Raw genomic sequence first — 14,499 nt, 5'->3', positions numbered from 1 at the left:
CATTATAAGAAGTTTCCAGCTAGAATCTATTCAAGAGCCCAAGAAGCCCAAGAATCTGGCCCCGTGTGATGGATGCTCCGTGTGACCAGCAGGTTTTCCCAGGCTCTGCAGCTCATGCTGCCACTTTGGACTCTCTTGTATGCTATGGATACTTGACACTGGGATGGTATGTTTAAGATAAAGATGCTTTAAAGACCACTAAATTTGTTGAATTCCCTACCACAAAAGCCTTTGCTTTAAAATAGAGACAAAAAGGCAAAAAAAAGAATAGTTCAGTTATTTAATTTATTATTTATTGATTATTAATGATTGATTTTTTGATTTTTCTAAGATGTCTCTAAAACCAAGTATATATTTAAAACAAAATTAAAGTAATTCAGTACGATGAGGCCACTGTAGGAAAGTAGTCTGTAGAGCTCATGGTTTTTACTGAAGTCTGGTTTTGTGTGATAGCTATTGGGTACAGCAAGTAACTCACTGAAAATAGACCTTCTTCTAAGGAGGAGCGCTGGAATCTCATTCGCTTTGTGTGCTGGCTTTCCCCTGGAGGCCTTCCTTTCTTGTTTTCAGAAATTCTGTCAAAACACTTCAAGTGAAAGGAAAGGTTTCATTTCTCTGATAAGTATGCAGGGCAATAATGAAAGCTTTCCCATTTAATAATAAGCATTCAAAAGATCTGAAATTAATAAAACTGTTCACAATTCTTAGACTGTTTAAACCGTTATTTTAAAAACTTACTTTGAATTTTATTGCAAGTGGATGGAATCTGCTGAGCATTTTGTAGCCCTGTGTATGTGTTGCCTTCACAGAACTACCCACTAAAAGAATTTGTCTGTAGCCAAATGCCCATCAGTGGGAAATTGGTTGAATAAAAACTTAAGGGGCTATTCAGTGGAGTAGTATGCAGCCATTTAGCCAGTGAGGTAGCGTATATTTTGGATTTAAGCACATGCCAGGATACTATCTGAAGTTAGTAAGTACAGAAATCAACTTAGAGCATAGAGCTTATAATATAGTCTCACCCCCCACGTGCACATATTTATGGGAAATCTAAAAAGTACCTGGAAACCCCTAAAATTGTTTTACCTCAGAATAGGACATGTGGATAATGAACTTAAAATTCTTATTTTATATATCCTCTGGTCCTGTTCCAGTGTTTTTGCCATGAACAGGCCTTGCTGTTATATAAAAGTAGTGAAGTGAAATGTACTGTCCTCTACACGGGCAGGTTCTGTCCTTAGGACTGGCCTGCGCTATACTGTTTGTGGGACATTTCTCACAGGTGCTATGGATGACTTTCAGGGTTTAGGGGAATATTGAGTGCTATAAAGAAACAGTTCAACTTATTCTCCCAGATCACTGATAGTGGCTTTGTCCATGCAGGCTGGAAATAGCTCCTCTAAGTAAAAAGCTCAGACAGAGATAAAGAGAGCAGTTGTTTAGTGGGAGAGTCCCTGTGATGCACGTGTCACCTGAGAGCACAATATTCAGGTTGTTGAACGGTGCGTCTGCACTCTCCAGCAAGTCCTGGCTTCTGTCTGCTGAGATCCAAACATAGGTCCTTCCCTATTTGGTCAGGGAGAAAAGACACCATGGTAGTGTCACCAGCAGGAAACTGACACTTCCTTTAAACATATTTCTGTTGCTCTGGTGGTCATACTATATGGGATTCCTTAGTTAGGCCCAGCCAGCACCTCCTCTAAGCAACATGCCAAACCTAGAAGAGAATGTCTCTTAATTGTGTCCCTTTGGCCATGTAACAGATGTAGGTGGATAGGGAGTAAAGATATCTCTCTTCAGCTTGTTTCTTTTATAAAATAGAATTACTAAGAACTGCCTCTGCTTAGACATCCTTAGTAAGCCTGAACTCACTACTTTAGTATTATTTATATGTAACAGTATGTAAGTATGTGACGTAATGAAGGAAATCAGACAAGACCAGTTTAAAGTGTTTCTTATAGTACCTCAAGAGAATTATTTAATCTTTGTGAGACCATACAAAGTGGAAATCATAAGTTGTATACCAAAAGATTATAACAGGGCCAGGGATATAGCTCGGTGGCGCAAGCACCTGCCTGGCAAGCACAAGGTCCTCAGTTTGATTCCCAGTACCATAAAAAATTATAACAGAATAAATGGGACACACACAGACAGCGGTATCTCAACTCACGGACTTAATTCATTCCACAGTTCTGAAAAAGATGGCCACCCTCATGTTCACATTCATGTGGGAAAGATGGTCATGGTTGTATCATCCCCCATGCAAAGTTTGCAAACAAAACCAAAATTTTGCCAAATGTTTCTGTTTGCAAACCAAAACCGAGGTGTATATGTATTTATATAGGAGGGAGAAGAATTAATAATAACATTAATATTAATATAGAGAGGAATTATAGTTAATATAATATAATATGCTCGGTAAATACTCAATATAATAGTTTTATGTTAATGTATTGTATGAAAGTACTGCTGTTTGGGACCATTTTTTACCTAAAATAGTCAACAACAATTTCATGTAGGTCAACGCTGTATTTGTATTACATGCTTCTAGTTTTATCTTCTGTTGCACTCGAAGCTCTTTGCTATACCTTTTACCACAACTAGATGAAGATGCTGTGCTTAAGGGCCACATCCAATGCATGTAGCTTCCTAGGACTGAGCTGTATCTGTCTGTGCTTATCTGTCTGACTTCTGACCAGCCTCAGCCAGGAGCACATGGTAGAGAGGGATTTAGGGCTGGAGGAGGAAAGAAGACAAGTCTTCTCCTCCTCTGAGCTTATTGTTTGTGCCTGCCTTGTACTGTTGATTACCAGAGCTCGTGGCCATCGTGCCTGATTCAGTGTTTCCAGTTGAACTGCCAACTGATAACTGGCCTGAGGATCTTTCTGTAGCTGTATTCGTTAAACACCCACTATGAGCATTATGTTATGTTAGGTACCTGATATATATTCTTATTGAATTCTTATACTAATCCCGTAAAATATGTGTTCTAAATTACAGCTGAGGAAAGGAGCTTGGAACTGTTAAGTAGCTGTCTCTGCCCACCAAGCCCGTTGTGTCAGAGTTGAGAGTCAAACCGAACCCTGTCTGGCTACAGTGTAAGCTTGTTCTGCCTCTTGGCCTACACTGGGCCCCTTTCCCCACACTGCGTCCTTTCCCTTGTGTGGTGGGTTTCACCATCTACGCGTGTGGCTTTCCTGCACTGTGTTGGGCAGCCTGGCCCCACAGGAATGCTCTCCTGCTGTGTACAGCTTGCTTACTTGCCAGCTGTCCGTGGCCCCCAGCCTGAAGTTGTGTCTTGTGTCTGCCGTCTCAGAGTTACTAGAATTTGTCTCTGTTCTGTTTGTAATGCACACAGGACCGGGCTATTAATCATACCACAGACCAGGCTGCACAGCACCTCTGGAATAATGAATTTCCAGCTCCTGCCAAAATGAGTCACACCATGGCCACGAAGGAAACTTATCTCTCCTGACTCTCTCCTATCTTGTTCCTCCTTCTCCTTTTTCTGATCTCCTGTAATCTGTCTTGCCAGTTGTAACTGGAACAATTTTTTCCTGTATATAAGTTCTGAATTGTCTTTGGGACTCACTAACATATCCAAAGGCTTAAACAGACCTGTCAAGGACATTTATGGCTTTCTAGCATGGGCTGTTAAATACAGCTTACAAGTAGCTTTGTTATACATGGCCAGAAATATAAATGTTCTTTTTGGAAAACAAGATAACCCCAACAAAACATGATGATCCAAAATAAAGACTTAAGGAAGTGGCAGTGACTGGGCTGGTCACGTGACTTGACAAGGGCTACGTAGGTAGTTGGGATGCTGTGATCTCTGGTTGAAGCGGGTGTTCTTGGAGTCTGGGATAGGCTTCTCCAGAGTGATGTCTTTTTACTGATCCTCCCTGCTTCCTGTGGGGTAAATCCAGACTCACCTAGCAAATGCACCTTTCCCATTTCCCTGCTATCAGAATGCATTTTCTATTACTGCTGCATACATATTATCCCTTAGGGGTGCTGTGCTTGTCTCAAGAGGTCCAAATATAGGCAATCCGGGCATCACAGGGAGCTCACTGATGTCTTCTGTCTTTCTGCCCTGTCATCATTAATATGTTCATTGATTGCCTCATGGTTGCAAAATGGATGTTGCAGCTTCCAATGTATTTTTGTTTAAGGCACCTAGAAGTGGAGTTGAGTTGGCAAGACAACAGCTGTCTTTGTTCCCTGTTTTAAGGAAAGCAATCAGTATGGAGATTCCTCAAAAACTGAAAAATAGAAGTTGCATTCCACCCAGCTATTCCCCTTCCACGTGTCTTCCCCCAGAAAGTTGAAGATGTCACACTGTTACAGAGACAGGTGCGCACCTGTGCTTACAGCAGCACGAATCATAGCAGCGAAATCTTGGAAGCAGCCTGTATGTCCATCAGTGAGGAATAGATAGACAAAATGTGGTCTGTATGCACAACGGAGTACTACTCTGCTATTAAGAAGATAAATTTGAGTCACTTGTGAGAAAATGGATACACCTTGTAACTAACATTGAGATAAATGAGACACACAAGCTTAAATAGTGCATGGTTTCTCTTATATGAAAAACCAGAGCATAAATAAATTAAAAAGCAAAATAAAAGGTAATAGGAAACAGGGAGATCTTTTAGGAATAAGAAAGAGATCAAGATGGGGATAGAGCTTAGCAGCGCAGCACCTGCCTGGCAAGTACAAGGTCCTCCGTTTGAGTCCAGGTATCAAAAAAAAAAAAAAAAAAAAAAAATCAAGAGATGGAGCGAGGGGAGAATGTAGGGCAGGGAAGGAGCCTGAAAGGAATTAGGATGTGTTACGTGCACATACGACTCTCCAGTGAATGGGATCTTCATGTACTACAGACATCTACTAATAGAAGTATTAAAGATGGAAAAAACTGTAAAAGGAACAGCAGAAACTCCCCTTCAGATATTGTCTTCTGTCTCACTGGCCAGAACTGTGTCCATCCCTGACTTGCTGCAAGGGAGCCAGAGCAGGTAAGCGTAGCTTCCCATACTCTAAACAAGAGGCAGCGATGGAAGTAGGCCTGAACATGCCTGCCGGGCTGGCCGGTAAACAGTGTCTGCCACACCAAGAGGAAGGAGATCGGCGAGGATTAAGTTTGGAAAGCAAAGGCAATTGTATCTAGCAGTAGGGGAGATGGAAAGTGGTGCTCTTGAAACCACCTTGTGCGGATTTCGATGCAGGCAGCATACCTGAATGCATGCACATCACAGTTCCCACCGCCGTGCAGTTGACGAAGCTAAGCTCCAAGCAGCATTCTGCGTGGAGCTCAGTTAGAAGCCTTGATTGGAATCCATATCTGCCTGATTTGAAAGCCCGTGTTCTTTCTGTGGACCTGTGTTGCTCCCGGAGGTTGAGGCTGTTTTGTGCTGTGGAACTGGGGTGACCTCAGTGAATCTCAGCACCCTCATTGCATTGCCAATAGCTGTAGACAAAGCAGGAATCTAGAACCACTTTTTATGGGCCCTTGATATAAAATAAACGTGAATGTGGTACTCAGTGCTTACAGTGTGATAGTAATTAAAAGAAAACTGACCCAGGAGGCAGGAGACCAGGTCTGTTTAAAACCTGGTTCTTCGTTGCTCTGTGATCTTAGGAGAGTCACTGTCCCCATCTCTGAAATGAAAGATGGGACTGTACCTAGAAGGGTACTCCCCTAAGCACACGCTTTGGTTCTTTCTCTCATATATCTTTGAACTTGTTTATTAGTCATTCAACAAGTTTTCATTGAGGGCCTACTACAAGCCAGGCACTGTTCTAGGTACTTGGACCATATCAATCAACAAAAGAAAAATCTCTGCTGTATAGGACTTACGTTCGCACCTATGTGTGTGTGTTGGAGGCCAGGGATGCAAACAATAAATATGAAACATGAATAGCAAGTAAATATAATGCATCAGAAGGAGGATGTGGGAAAGGAGCAGGAAGACGAATGCTGGGAAGGACCCAGTGATCCTTGGTGAAAGTGCGGAATTTGAACAATGATGACTACAGAGGGACCCAGTGTGCTTGTCCCTGGGGAGGTGTTGTGGACAGAGGGAAGAGCCTGAACAAAGACCCAAAAGCGGAAGAGTACCAGGATCTTCTGAGCATCTTCTTCCCCACCTAAGGCCTTGCCTGGGGCCCTTTTCATCCCAGCTCCCTCCCTGCCTTTCACACGTGTGGGTTGTCAGATCCGCTCAGAGCTTTTCAGACTGGACAGCCATCAAAATTTGTCCCTGCTGTGGCCGTGAGGGGAACAGAGCCTGGCCTCTGCTTTCATGCTTGCACCTCATTGCATGCTCCAGAAATACTCAGTTTTCAGGGTATTGGGAAAATGCTGGTAGAGCTACCGAGGCCTGACGAGACTGGAGTCTCATCAAAATAGCACAGGGACCTTTTGAGCTGACCCTCCATTTCCAGGCTACTCTTGCTCTTTCCTGCCTAATGCCTCCTGCTTAACACAGTGAGTGACTCAGTGTTTTCATTATGTTCCTGAACAATTGTCCCCATCTATCAGCCGTGAAAGCCCAGGTATAGGAGAGCTGTGTTTTTATTTTTACTCCCCAGCCAACCTTGTAACAGGTGAGCCAAGCCTTCTCACTAGCTCCAGAAATGACCTCAGAGAGCTGGGCCTTGAGCCTGTGGGAAACAAGTCACTGGCTAGGCTGTGCGTGCCTTGTGCCTATGTGTGAAACCTCTGAATGCCTTGTGAAACAGACTGGAGAGAGTGGGTGAGAGCTGCTCCCTTGAGTTGTGTTGTAAGCGGAGGAGTTACCTGGAGCACAGCGACGGTGGTACTGTAAAGGCGCGTTGTTACCCCACTCGAACTGAGACTCCTAGAGTAAGGCTATCGCGGGCTCATCCGCCTGCTTGCTATAAGGTTCCTTGCATTTTAGGAAAGAGGCTGGCACTCTGCCCTGGAAAGCCCTTTCACATTCTCTGAGCCTCTGTTCAACTCCTGAACAGGCCTGGGTGCCACTCACTGGATAATGAGCAATTTAGTTTAAGAGAATGACTCAGCGTGAATCTCGTGGTCTTCTTTCAGTTACATCTTTTTTCATGTGCCCTTGGCATTTGTTTGATGGAGCTAGCAAAGAAACTTAATTTTGATCTCTCTAATCTGAGTGAGGTTACAGGTGAGAGTTTTGAATAATGTACCAAATGCATGAGGTATTTAAAATGCAAGGAGGCTGAAAGTCTACGTCAGGATACGGGCCATGAGCCAAATTTCCTATTAGGTTTTCTTAAACATTTACTAGGAAGCAGAAGCTGCAAGCATCTTTCTGAGGCTTCTTAATTTGGTTGTCCCCATCTCTTGATCTGACCTGTCTATGCAATATTCAGAGACCACTGAGCCATAAACACACAATATGGTAGGAACATATTGTTAGAGACAGAGATTACCCAGTAAGAGGGAAAATATTGACCTGTCAAATTCTGATCAGAGCCTAAAAGTCAGTCTGAGTAAGAAAGAATATAAGGATATAAGGTCTCTATTTTACACAGTAGTTTACTTACAAGACAGAGGATATTTGCTCATCCATTTACAAATGTGTTGCACACCTCCCGCTGTGTCCAGTGCTTTGCTAAGCACTGGCAACCTGTCAGTGAGCACCATCATCAGAATCCTCCATCCTCATCTGATTACATTAAGTGATATGAAAGTGCTGACTTTTTGGGTAAAAAACTATTTATGTAAGTAACAGCTACTACATGATCTAGCTATTGCACTCCTGGGTATTTACCCCAAAGAAATAATAAAAGCATTTATCCAAAGACTCATACACCAAGGTTTGCAACAGCTCCATAAGTAATAGCCCAAATTGGAAACAATCCAAATGTTTCTCAGCAAGTATATGCATAATCAAACTATGCTGTGGCCATGCAATGGAATACTACTTATCCATAAAAAGAGTTTAGTACTACACTACACACTGCATACACTACGCACTACACACTACAAGCATGAACCTCAGAAACATTATGCTAAGTGAAAAAGCTAGATGCAAAAGGTCGCAAATTGAATGATTCCTTTATATGATGCTTTGGAAGGTCCAAACTAACCCATAGTGACTCAGAGCAGATTGGTGTTTCTTTAGAGAGCAGGGACAGGAATTACAGAAGAACTAAATAGCACAAGTAGGATCTTTTGGTGACAATGGCTATATCATGTCATATATCTGTCAGACCTTATCAAATAGTATACTTGTGTGATTTATCATGTGATAACTACAGCTAAACAAAGGTGCTAAAAAAAAAAAACCCAGCCTGATGGCATTTTCTTAAATTTAGGTTGACAAATAAGTGTCAGTGATGAATTAATTTTGAATACTTTATCTTCATTTTTTGTACATTGATTTAAAATTTTCCACGCGTTAGGCACCATGAAAGGTATTGTCAATGAAAAGTCAATGAGGCTATTTTTGCTTTGAGGCTCAGTGGAAGTGGGTTTGTCACAGACACCTGAGTGACCTTCCCACAGACTGTTCTGGAGCAATTATCAGGTATAACTAAGTTCTCATTTGTTGACTGAATTTATGCATGTGTCTGTGCCTTTCTTGTTTTTCAGAGTGACCTGTGGTCTTTGGGAATCACCGCCATAGAGATGGCAGAAGGCGCTCCCCGTAAGTACCTTCCTCTGGGGTGACATCTGTTGCTGCTTGCTCTGTGGGTGCAAAGGTTCTTTGCCAGGAGCTGCAGTTGCTTTACTTCTGCTACACTGAGCCCTGCATGGATTCGAGCTGGCATATTTAGAAAGCACAATTATCCTAAAGCAACCAGGAATTGGTTCATTGTAGAGTCGAGTGAGGATCTTGTTTTTATGAGGAAAAGAAAAAAGAAATAAAAGCAAACTTTGGGGAGTCTTGTTTGTCTTACAGATTTAGTATGTAGTTTATTCTTGAACTCTCTGCCTAACATAAAAGTGTGAGCAACCCACAAAGACTATAAACTCCATCGTATAAAAATTCAAAGCTAACTTTCAGTGCATGGGTTATGCAAACACTTGTATTCAATTGCTGTCACTCTTCTTAAAATACTGGTGTTTAGAATTTCAGATCTTCCTGCTTTTATTTGAGCAGACTAGCCGCAAGTCTGGCCAGCTTGAGCGTCTCCCAGGCTCTTGAGAATTGGCATGCTGGTGCTCTCCTGGCAGAGCATCTCTCTGGCCATGTGGTGGCTGTGGGACCACACAGATTTCTCTGCAGGAAGTAGTAACAAGGGGCCCAGCTGCTGCCACAGCACCCAGCCTGCCTCTCTCAAGGGCCAGTCCCCACCAGGGACCAAGCATAGTCGGGATATCAAGGCATACCCTTTCCTGGGAAACGTAATTCCTCAGTAGGCAGCAATGCCCCAGGCAATCCTGTATTACTACTGAACTGCCTTGGACTTCAGGACCATCTAGGACACTTCGCTGAAGGGTGGGACTTGTGTAGCAGTCTGGTGACTTTCCCCATCCTTCTTGGGTCCCTTCCTATTTTCCTTCACACTGGAGTCCCCCCAGTGATATCCTTGTGCGTTTAACACTGCCTGGTGCCTGCTTCTTAAAAGAGAAAAACCAAAACAATTCCTACCTCTGAATGCCAGAGCACTATGCTTGTGACTTTTTACCTTCAGTTTATCAATTTATCATAGTCTTCTTACCTCCCAGTCTAGAATTAGTTCAGTGTATCTGGAACACGATTGATATAGAGAATGTTGACAAAATTCCCCTCATTCATAGTGTTAATAGACATCTACGAATGAGGAAAGTAGTATGTTGCAGACCTAAAGCTGTATTGTCATTCTTGATGGGTGGTACAAGGGGTTAAAAATTAACTTCTGCCCACAGAATCCTTTGGCTTTTAGTGAGCACATATTCTTAATCCAGGTAGAAAGAGAAAACTATTGGCAGCTGTTAAAAAAGTAAACTAATAAAATATTTCAACTAAAATGAGAACGTATGAGTACTTTCACTATAAACAATAATGGCATATAATTTTGTTTTTCTGCCAAACTCTGTTTGACTTAATCCTCTGGTCTTCCTGCGGCCAGTGAGTTTAAAAGTAAAACAACAAACTCCATCATGAAACCTGAGGAGCCAGTGGAGGGTATCTTGAAACAGAATGACATTAGGCTAGTGCTTTGGACTTCAGAAACCTGTGCGGATAACACTGCATTTGGATGAGATTTCAGTGTATAAGAAACAGTCACTGGCCTATCAAATACCTTTTATGTTAGGCTTAGGATTTTGCTAACTAAAAATAACCTGATCATCTCCATTGTAGCTGCTATCTGGCCTTGTTTACTTTGGAGATCAAATGGTTATTTACAGAAAGATGGCTGGGTGTTGACCCTTTAACTTAGTTTCCTTAAATAACAAAGTAAAAGCATATTTCCTAGAAATGTGAACAACAGTCGTTCACATGGCATAGTATTTTCTGTGATTCCTGTAACCCGACATCAGCTCTTTTAAATGCTTGCCAAATGGGAGTTCTTGAATCTTCTGACCCCATGCTCACTGGTCCCCTATGGGCTCAGGGAGGCATTTGGCAGCTTTCCAGGATGGAGTTGGCATGGGTTTGGCTTCCTAACTGGAGCGGGCCCTTGTTTTGGTGTCTTGCAGCTCTCTGTGACATGCACCCCATGAGAGCCCTCTTCCTCATCCCCCGGAACCCAGCACCTCGGCTGAAGTCTAAGAAGTGGTGAGTCTGGTCTTCAGAGTTTTGTAGCTCTAAGGGTGAAGTTTTCCTGTGATTCTCTTTTGAATTTGCTCAGATCCCTCGTTCCTGCTGACTGGATTAAACTAATGTATACTGCTGCTTGGCGGATGACTTTCCATGTCCTGTCATTCACATTAGAATGGTAGCTTCACTACCTACTATTTGTACAGCAGGTGTTAGCCTCACACCTTCAAGGTAAGGAGCTGTTAGCTAAAATGAATAGTGGAGCCCAAGTAATGACACAGAAGCTTTCTGATGCATAACTTGAAGGTATCTTTCTGGGCAGGACAGAATAGCTCGTCAGAGCATAAAAGGCAGCCTGTTAGACGGGCTGACTTCTGTTCCTGAAGACAGTGATTCCCAAGTGCATAGACATACCCGGTAGTATTAAGATGATTTCTTTGGCATGGCATCATTATTGGTAGTTTTTTGTGTTTTTATTACTGCTTTCCCTTTATGGCAGCTGATACTGTCTTCTTCTTTGGGGCAGTGATAGCATCATTTGTTTTCATAAGCTTGTATTTGTAACAAGGTGACTTATAAAGAAAACTCTACAGAAACACTATTAGGAATGATGTGAGAGTGTGACAGAAATTTTGGAGATAGTATATGATGGACTGAAGTTTGGGAAGCTGTTTTACAGTTTACACCAGATGTGTGTCTTTGTGTGTCCTTATATTTGGACCTTTATTTCTTATTATTCTATAACACAAATCCATTACTTCCTTCTTTCCCCTCACAGCTGTGGTGTGCCCACCCTGACACATTGTTGAATCTCTGGCTTCTCTGACACCAAGGCTGATTTCTGTTCGCATGTGACCTCCTATTCTTTTTTAGGGAAAAACTCTGGGCAAGTAGACCGCGAAGGGATAAGCCCCGTGTGACTTTTCATACCACTTCATGCTGAAGCCCTTGGGGGCCCTCCTTTTTCCCACCCACAGTTTCCCCCACCACACAGAGAGCACTCTTAATGAATATAGTTATCTGGTAATGACATAGCAACCCTGCTGAAACAAAGGAAAAGCTCATTGCGTAGAGAGGGAAGGAGATGCCAGAAGAGAGGACAGCCTCAGAACTGCCAGCCTGTGGTGCGGAGAGGCAGTTGCTGTTGCTAACCGGGAGGCAGAGCCTTCCCTGCTCTCCTTCCTCCCAGAGGGTCGCTGTGCTGGGAGACTATTCTCTCCCCAGCAACAGCCTGCCATTGGGTGCCGTTCAGCATGTGATCACAGAGCATTCAAAGCCTGTTCTCTCCTTCCTGGATCAGACTCCTGGGGAGAGGAGCCAGCTTACTTCCCTCCCCTAGAAGAGACAGCAACACTGCAATGAAGTCCCCTGCCTGCTAGGTTTCTACTTGCCCTTCTGCCAAGGCCCCCCAGTGAGCCCCGCTTTATACAGTGGGCTTTGCTTTTTGTCCCCTGTCCCACCTTTCCTTCCTCTCCCTTTACTGCTCCAGGACAGATATTTTGAGATTGTCCACAGAGAATAACAAACTGGCCATCCATAGATGCTCTTTATTTTAACTGGTACATTGAGGCCATACTCTATTCATGTAGCAATCAGATTAATTGTCAAACTTTAAAAATCCGACAATTGAGCTCTCCATTTAGATTTCTGTAACGGTGGACAATAGTGCCCAGCTCAGAGCTTCTCCTCCCTTTTGGGAAAGAGATTGGCCTTCTGCTCCAGCAGCCACCTCTCCTTGTGCCAATGGCAGTGCTAGCTGGTCATCACACTTGTCCTGTCACACCTGCCCTGGTCCTTTGAATGGCCTACTGACCCCACAGAAGAGTGAGCAAATAGCCCCTGCTCTCTTCATTAAACCCGTCCCTGAAAGACCAGCTCTGCACTGACCTTGTTTGAGAAGGGCACGCACTGTGGAAAAGTAAGCTGACTTTTCTGCTTCAGATCTTTGACAAAGAGAACTAATTGTCAATGATGCTAAGGAAGCTGGCAAGTGAGGAAGCCTAGCCTGCTTCATCCCATGCTGCGCTGCACACCCCTCCTGACTGACGAGGACTGTTATCCAGGAAGTGAGCCTCATGCCGTCACACAGCTGGACAGGGAATGAGAAAGCAACTTGGCAGTTTGAGCATGAGAAGGAACTAGATGGCCTAACAGTCTACAGTTTCCCACTAAGACCCCTGCCTCTGATATGTGCTTGATTGCGCAGCCTCCAGCCACATATCTGATACTTGACCTGACTTCTGTTTCTTTGCATCAGAATTCCAATTTTTAAGTGAAAATATTTAAGCATGTTAGGGTACTTTATCTTAAAGATTACGTACAGAGTAATTTGAAATAGGTTGTGGAGCACTTTAATAGCCCTGGTGTTTGGGAGAAAAATGAAACATCTCATTTCTTTCTTTCTTTCTTTTGTAATTTTAAAGGAGATGAACCCTCACCCTAAACAAAAGCAACAAAACTCAGAAATACTCTGTTACCCCTAGATGTTCTCTACCTAAATGAGTTGTCAGGTCAAGCACTCTGTTTTCAGCGTACACATCATCACATTACCAAAGGTGGGTGCCACCGTAGAGGAGATCAGCCCCTGAACTCTTCACAGTGAGCAGGCAACCAAGGCGCGTTTCCAGCTGGCGTTATTGAGTAAACAAACAGTAAACACACAATGTGTATCAGTCAGCTTTCCTGTCACTGGGTCCTAATACCTGACACCTGCTATTTAAAGAACAAAAGGTTCAACTTGGGATTTGTGGGGTTCAGGGTGAAGTTGGTGGGCTCCAAGGCAAGAACATCACGGCAGCAGGGTGTGGTAGAGCAAATACACTTATTTTGGTGGCCAGGAAGCAGAGCAGAGGAATAGTGGCAGACAGGAAGGAGCCAGGCACTAGATACGGCGCCCAAGGTCACACCACTGTGACCCACCCAGACACACCCAGAACTGTGCTTTGCTAATCCCCTGGGCATGTCTTAATTCCAGCAAGTTGACAAAGCATGACTAGCATTCACACAGTGTATAGCCTCTTAGCGAACACATATTTTTGCCTTTGTGCCTTATTTAAATTTCATGAAAGAAAGGCAGTAGCACTGTTCTTCCCCCTCCCTCCCAGTCCTTGTGGGAGGAAAAGAAGTGGCTACCACCAAATATTTTCACTGAAATATTTTCTTTCATCGGGGTGATAAGGAGAACCTTAGTGCCAAGGGAGTCACCAAGTTAGGGAGTCTCTCAGTATTCGAGCAGCTCTACCGGGTCATGAGAGACTCTGGCAGGATGGTCACTGTAGCTGAGTCAGAGGAAACCAGGTTTTCCCCATTCCCTGTGTCCTTGTCACCACCAGCAAGTGCACAGGAAGGCTGGCATCTGTACCCTCCTCCTACTTCTGTGCTTGGGTACACAAACCCACTGGGCTGAATCACGTCCTTCAGAAGGCTTCCCACCCTCTTCATCCATGCTTCTGCCCTTAAAAGTAAGCTCACTGCCAGAGCTTCTCTCAGGCTTCTGGAGGACAGAATGATGCTGTTAGTCTTGTTCTTTTTATGTGGCCTTTAAATTTGAAGAGTCCACAGAGGCAAGGCAGCAGCCAGTTGAGACCACTAGGAAAAACATAACTGCTTGTTATCCCCTAGTTCAGACCGCTCATGCACATTCCAGGTGCAGACGTGAAGTTTCTGGAGGCTGAAAGGCAGGGCCAGGCAGAGTCCTGGGCTCCTCCCCGGGAAAAGTAGCCCGGAGCTCTGGCCACCTGCTTTTCCTCCAGAGCTTACCGTCATCTCCGTTATTTACATAGCTCCAGTTTTTTTTTTTTTTTTTTTT

The 14,499-nt window shown here is 43.6% G+C and overlaps 1 protein-coding gene across 4 annotated transcripts in view; it reads left to right on the top strand.

Annotated features, from left to right (window-relative positions):
- The window catches only part of Tnik (TRAF2 and NCK interacting kinase), a 376,373-nt gene that overhangs the window by 258,697 nt on the left and 103,177 nt on the right, over nucleotides 1-14,499 (top strand). For all 4 annotated transcript variants that reach the window (XM_005382987.2, XM_005382990.2, XM_005382989.2 and 1 more), the window contains exons 8-9: nucleotides 8,597-8,651; nucleotides 10,631-10,709. In XM_005382987.2, the coding sequence (XP_005383044.1) occupies nucleotides 8,597-8,651; nucleotides 10,631-10,709 (134 nt within the window). The remainder of the gene's footprint in view (nucleotides 1-8,596; nucleotides 8,652-10,630; nucleotides 10,710-14,499) is intronic.

This window comes from Chinchilla lanigera, unplaced genomic scaffold (assembly GCF_000276665.1).
Source record: "Chinchilla lanigera isolate Chin_1 unplaced genomic scaffold, ChiLan1.0 scaffold00019, whole genome shotgun sequence".
NCBI lineage: Eukaryota > Metazoa > Chordata > Mammalia > Rodentia > Chinchillidae > Chinchilla > Chinchilla lanigera.
This window is presented reverse-complemented; position numbering and strand designations above follow the sequence as displayed.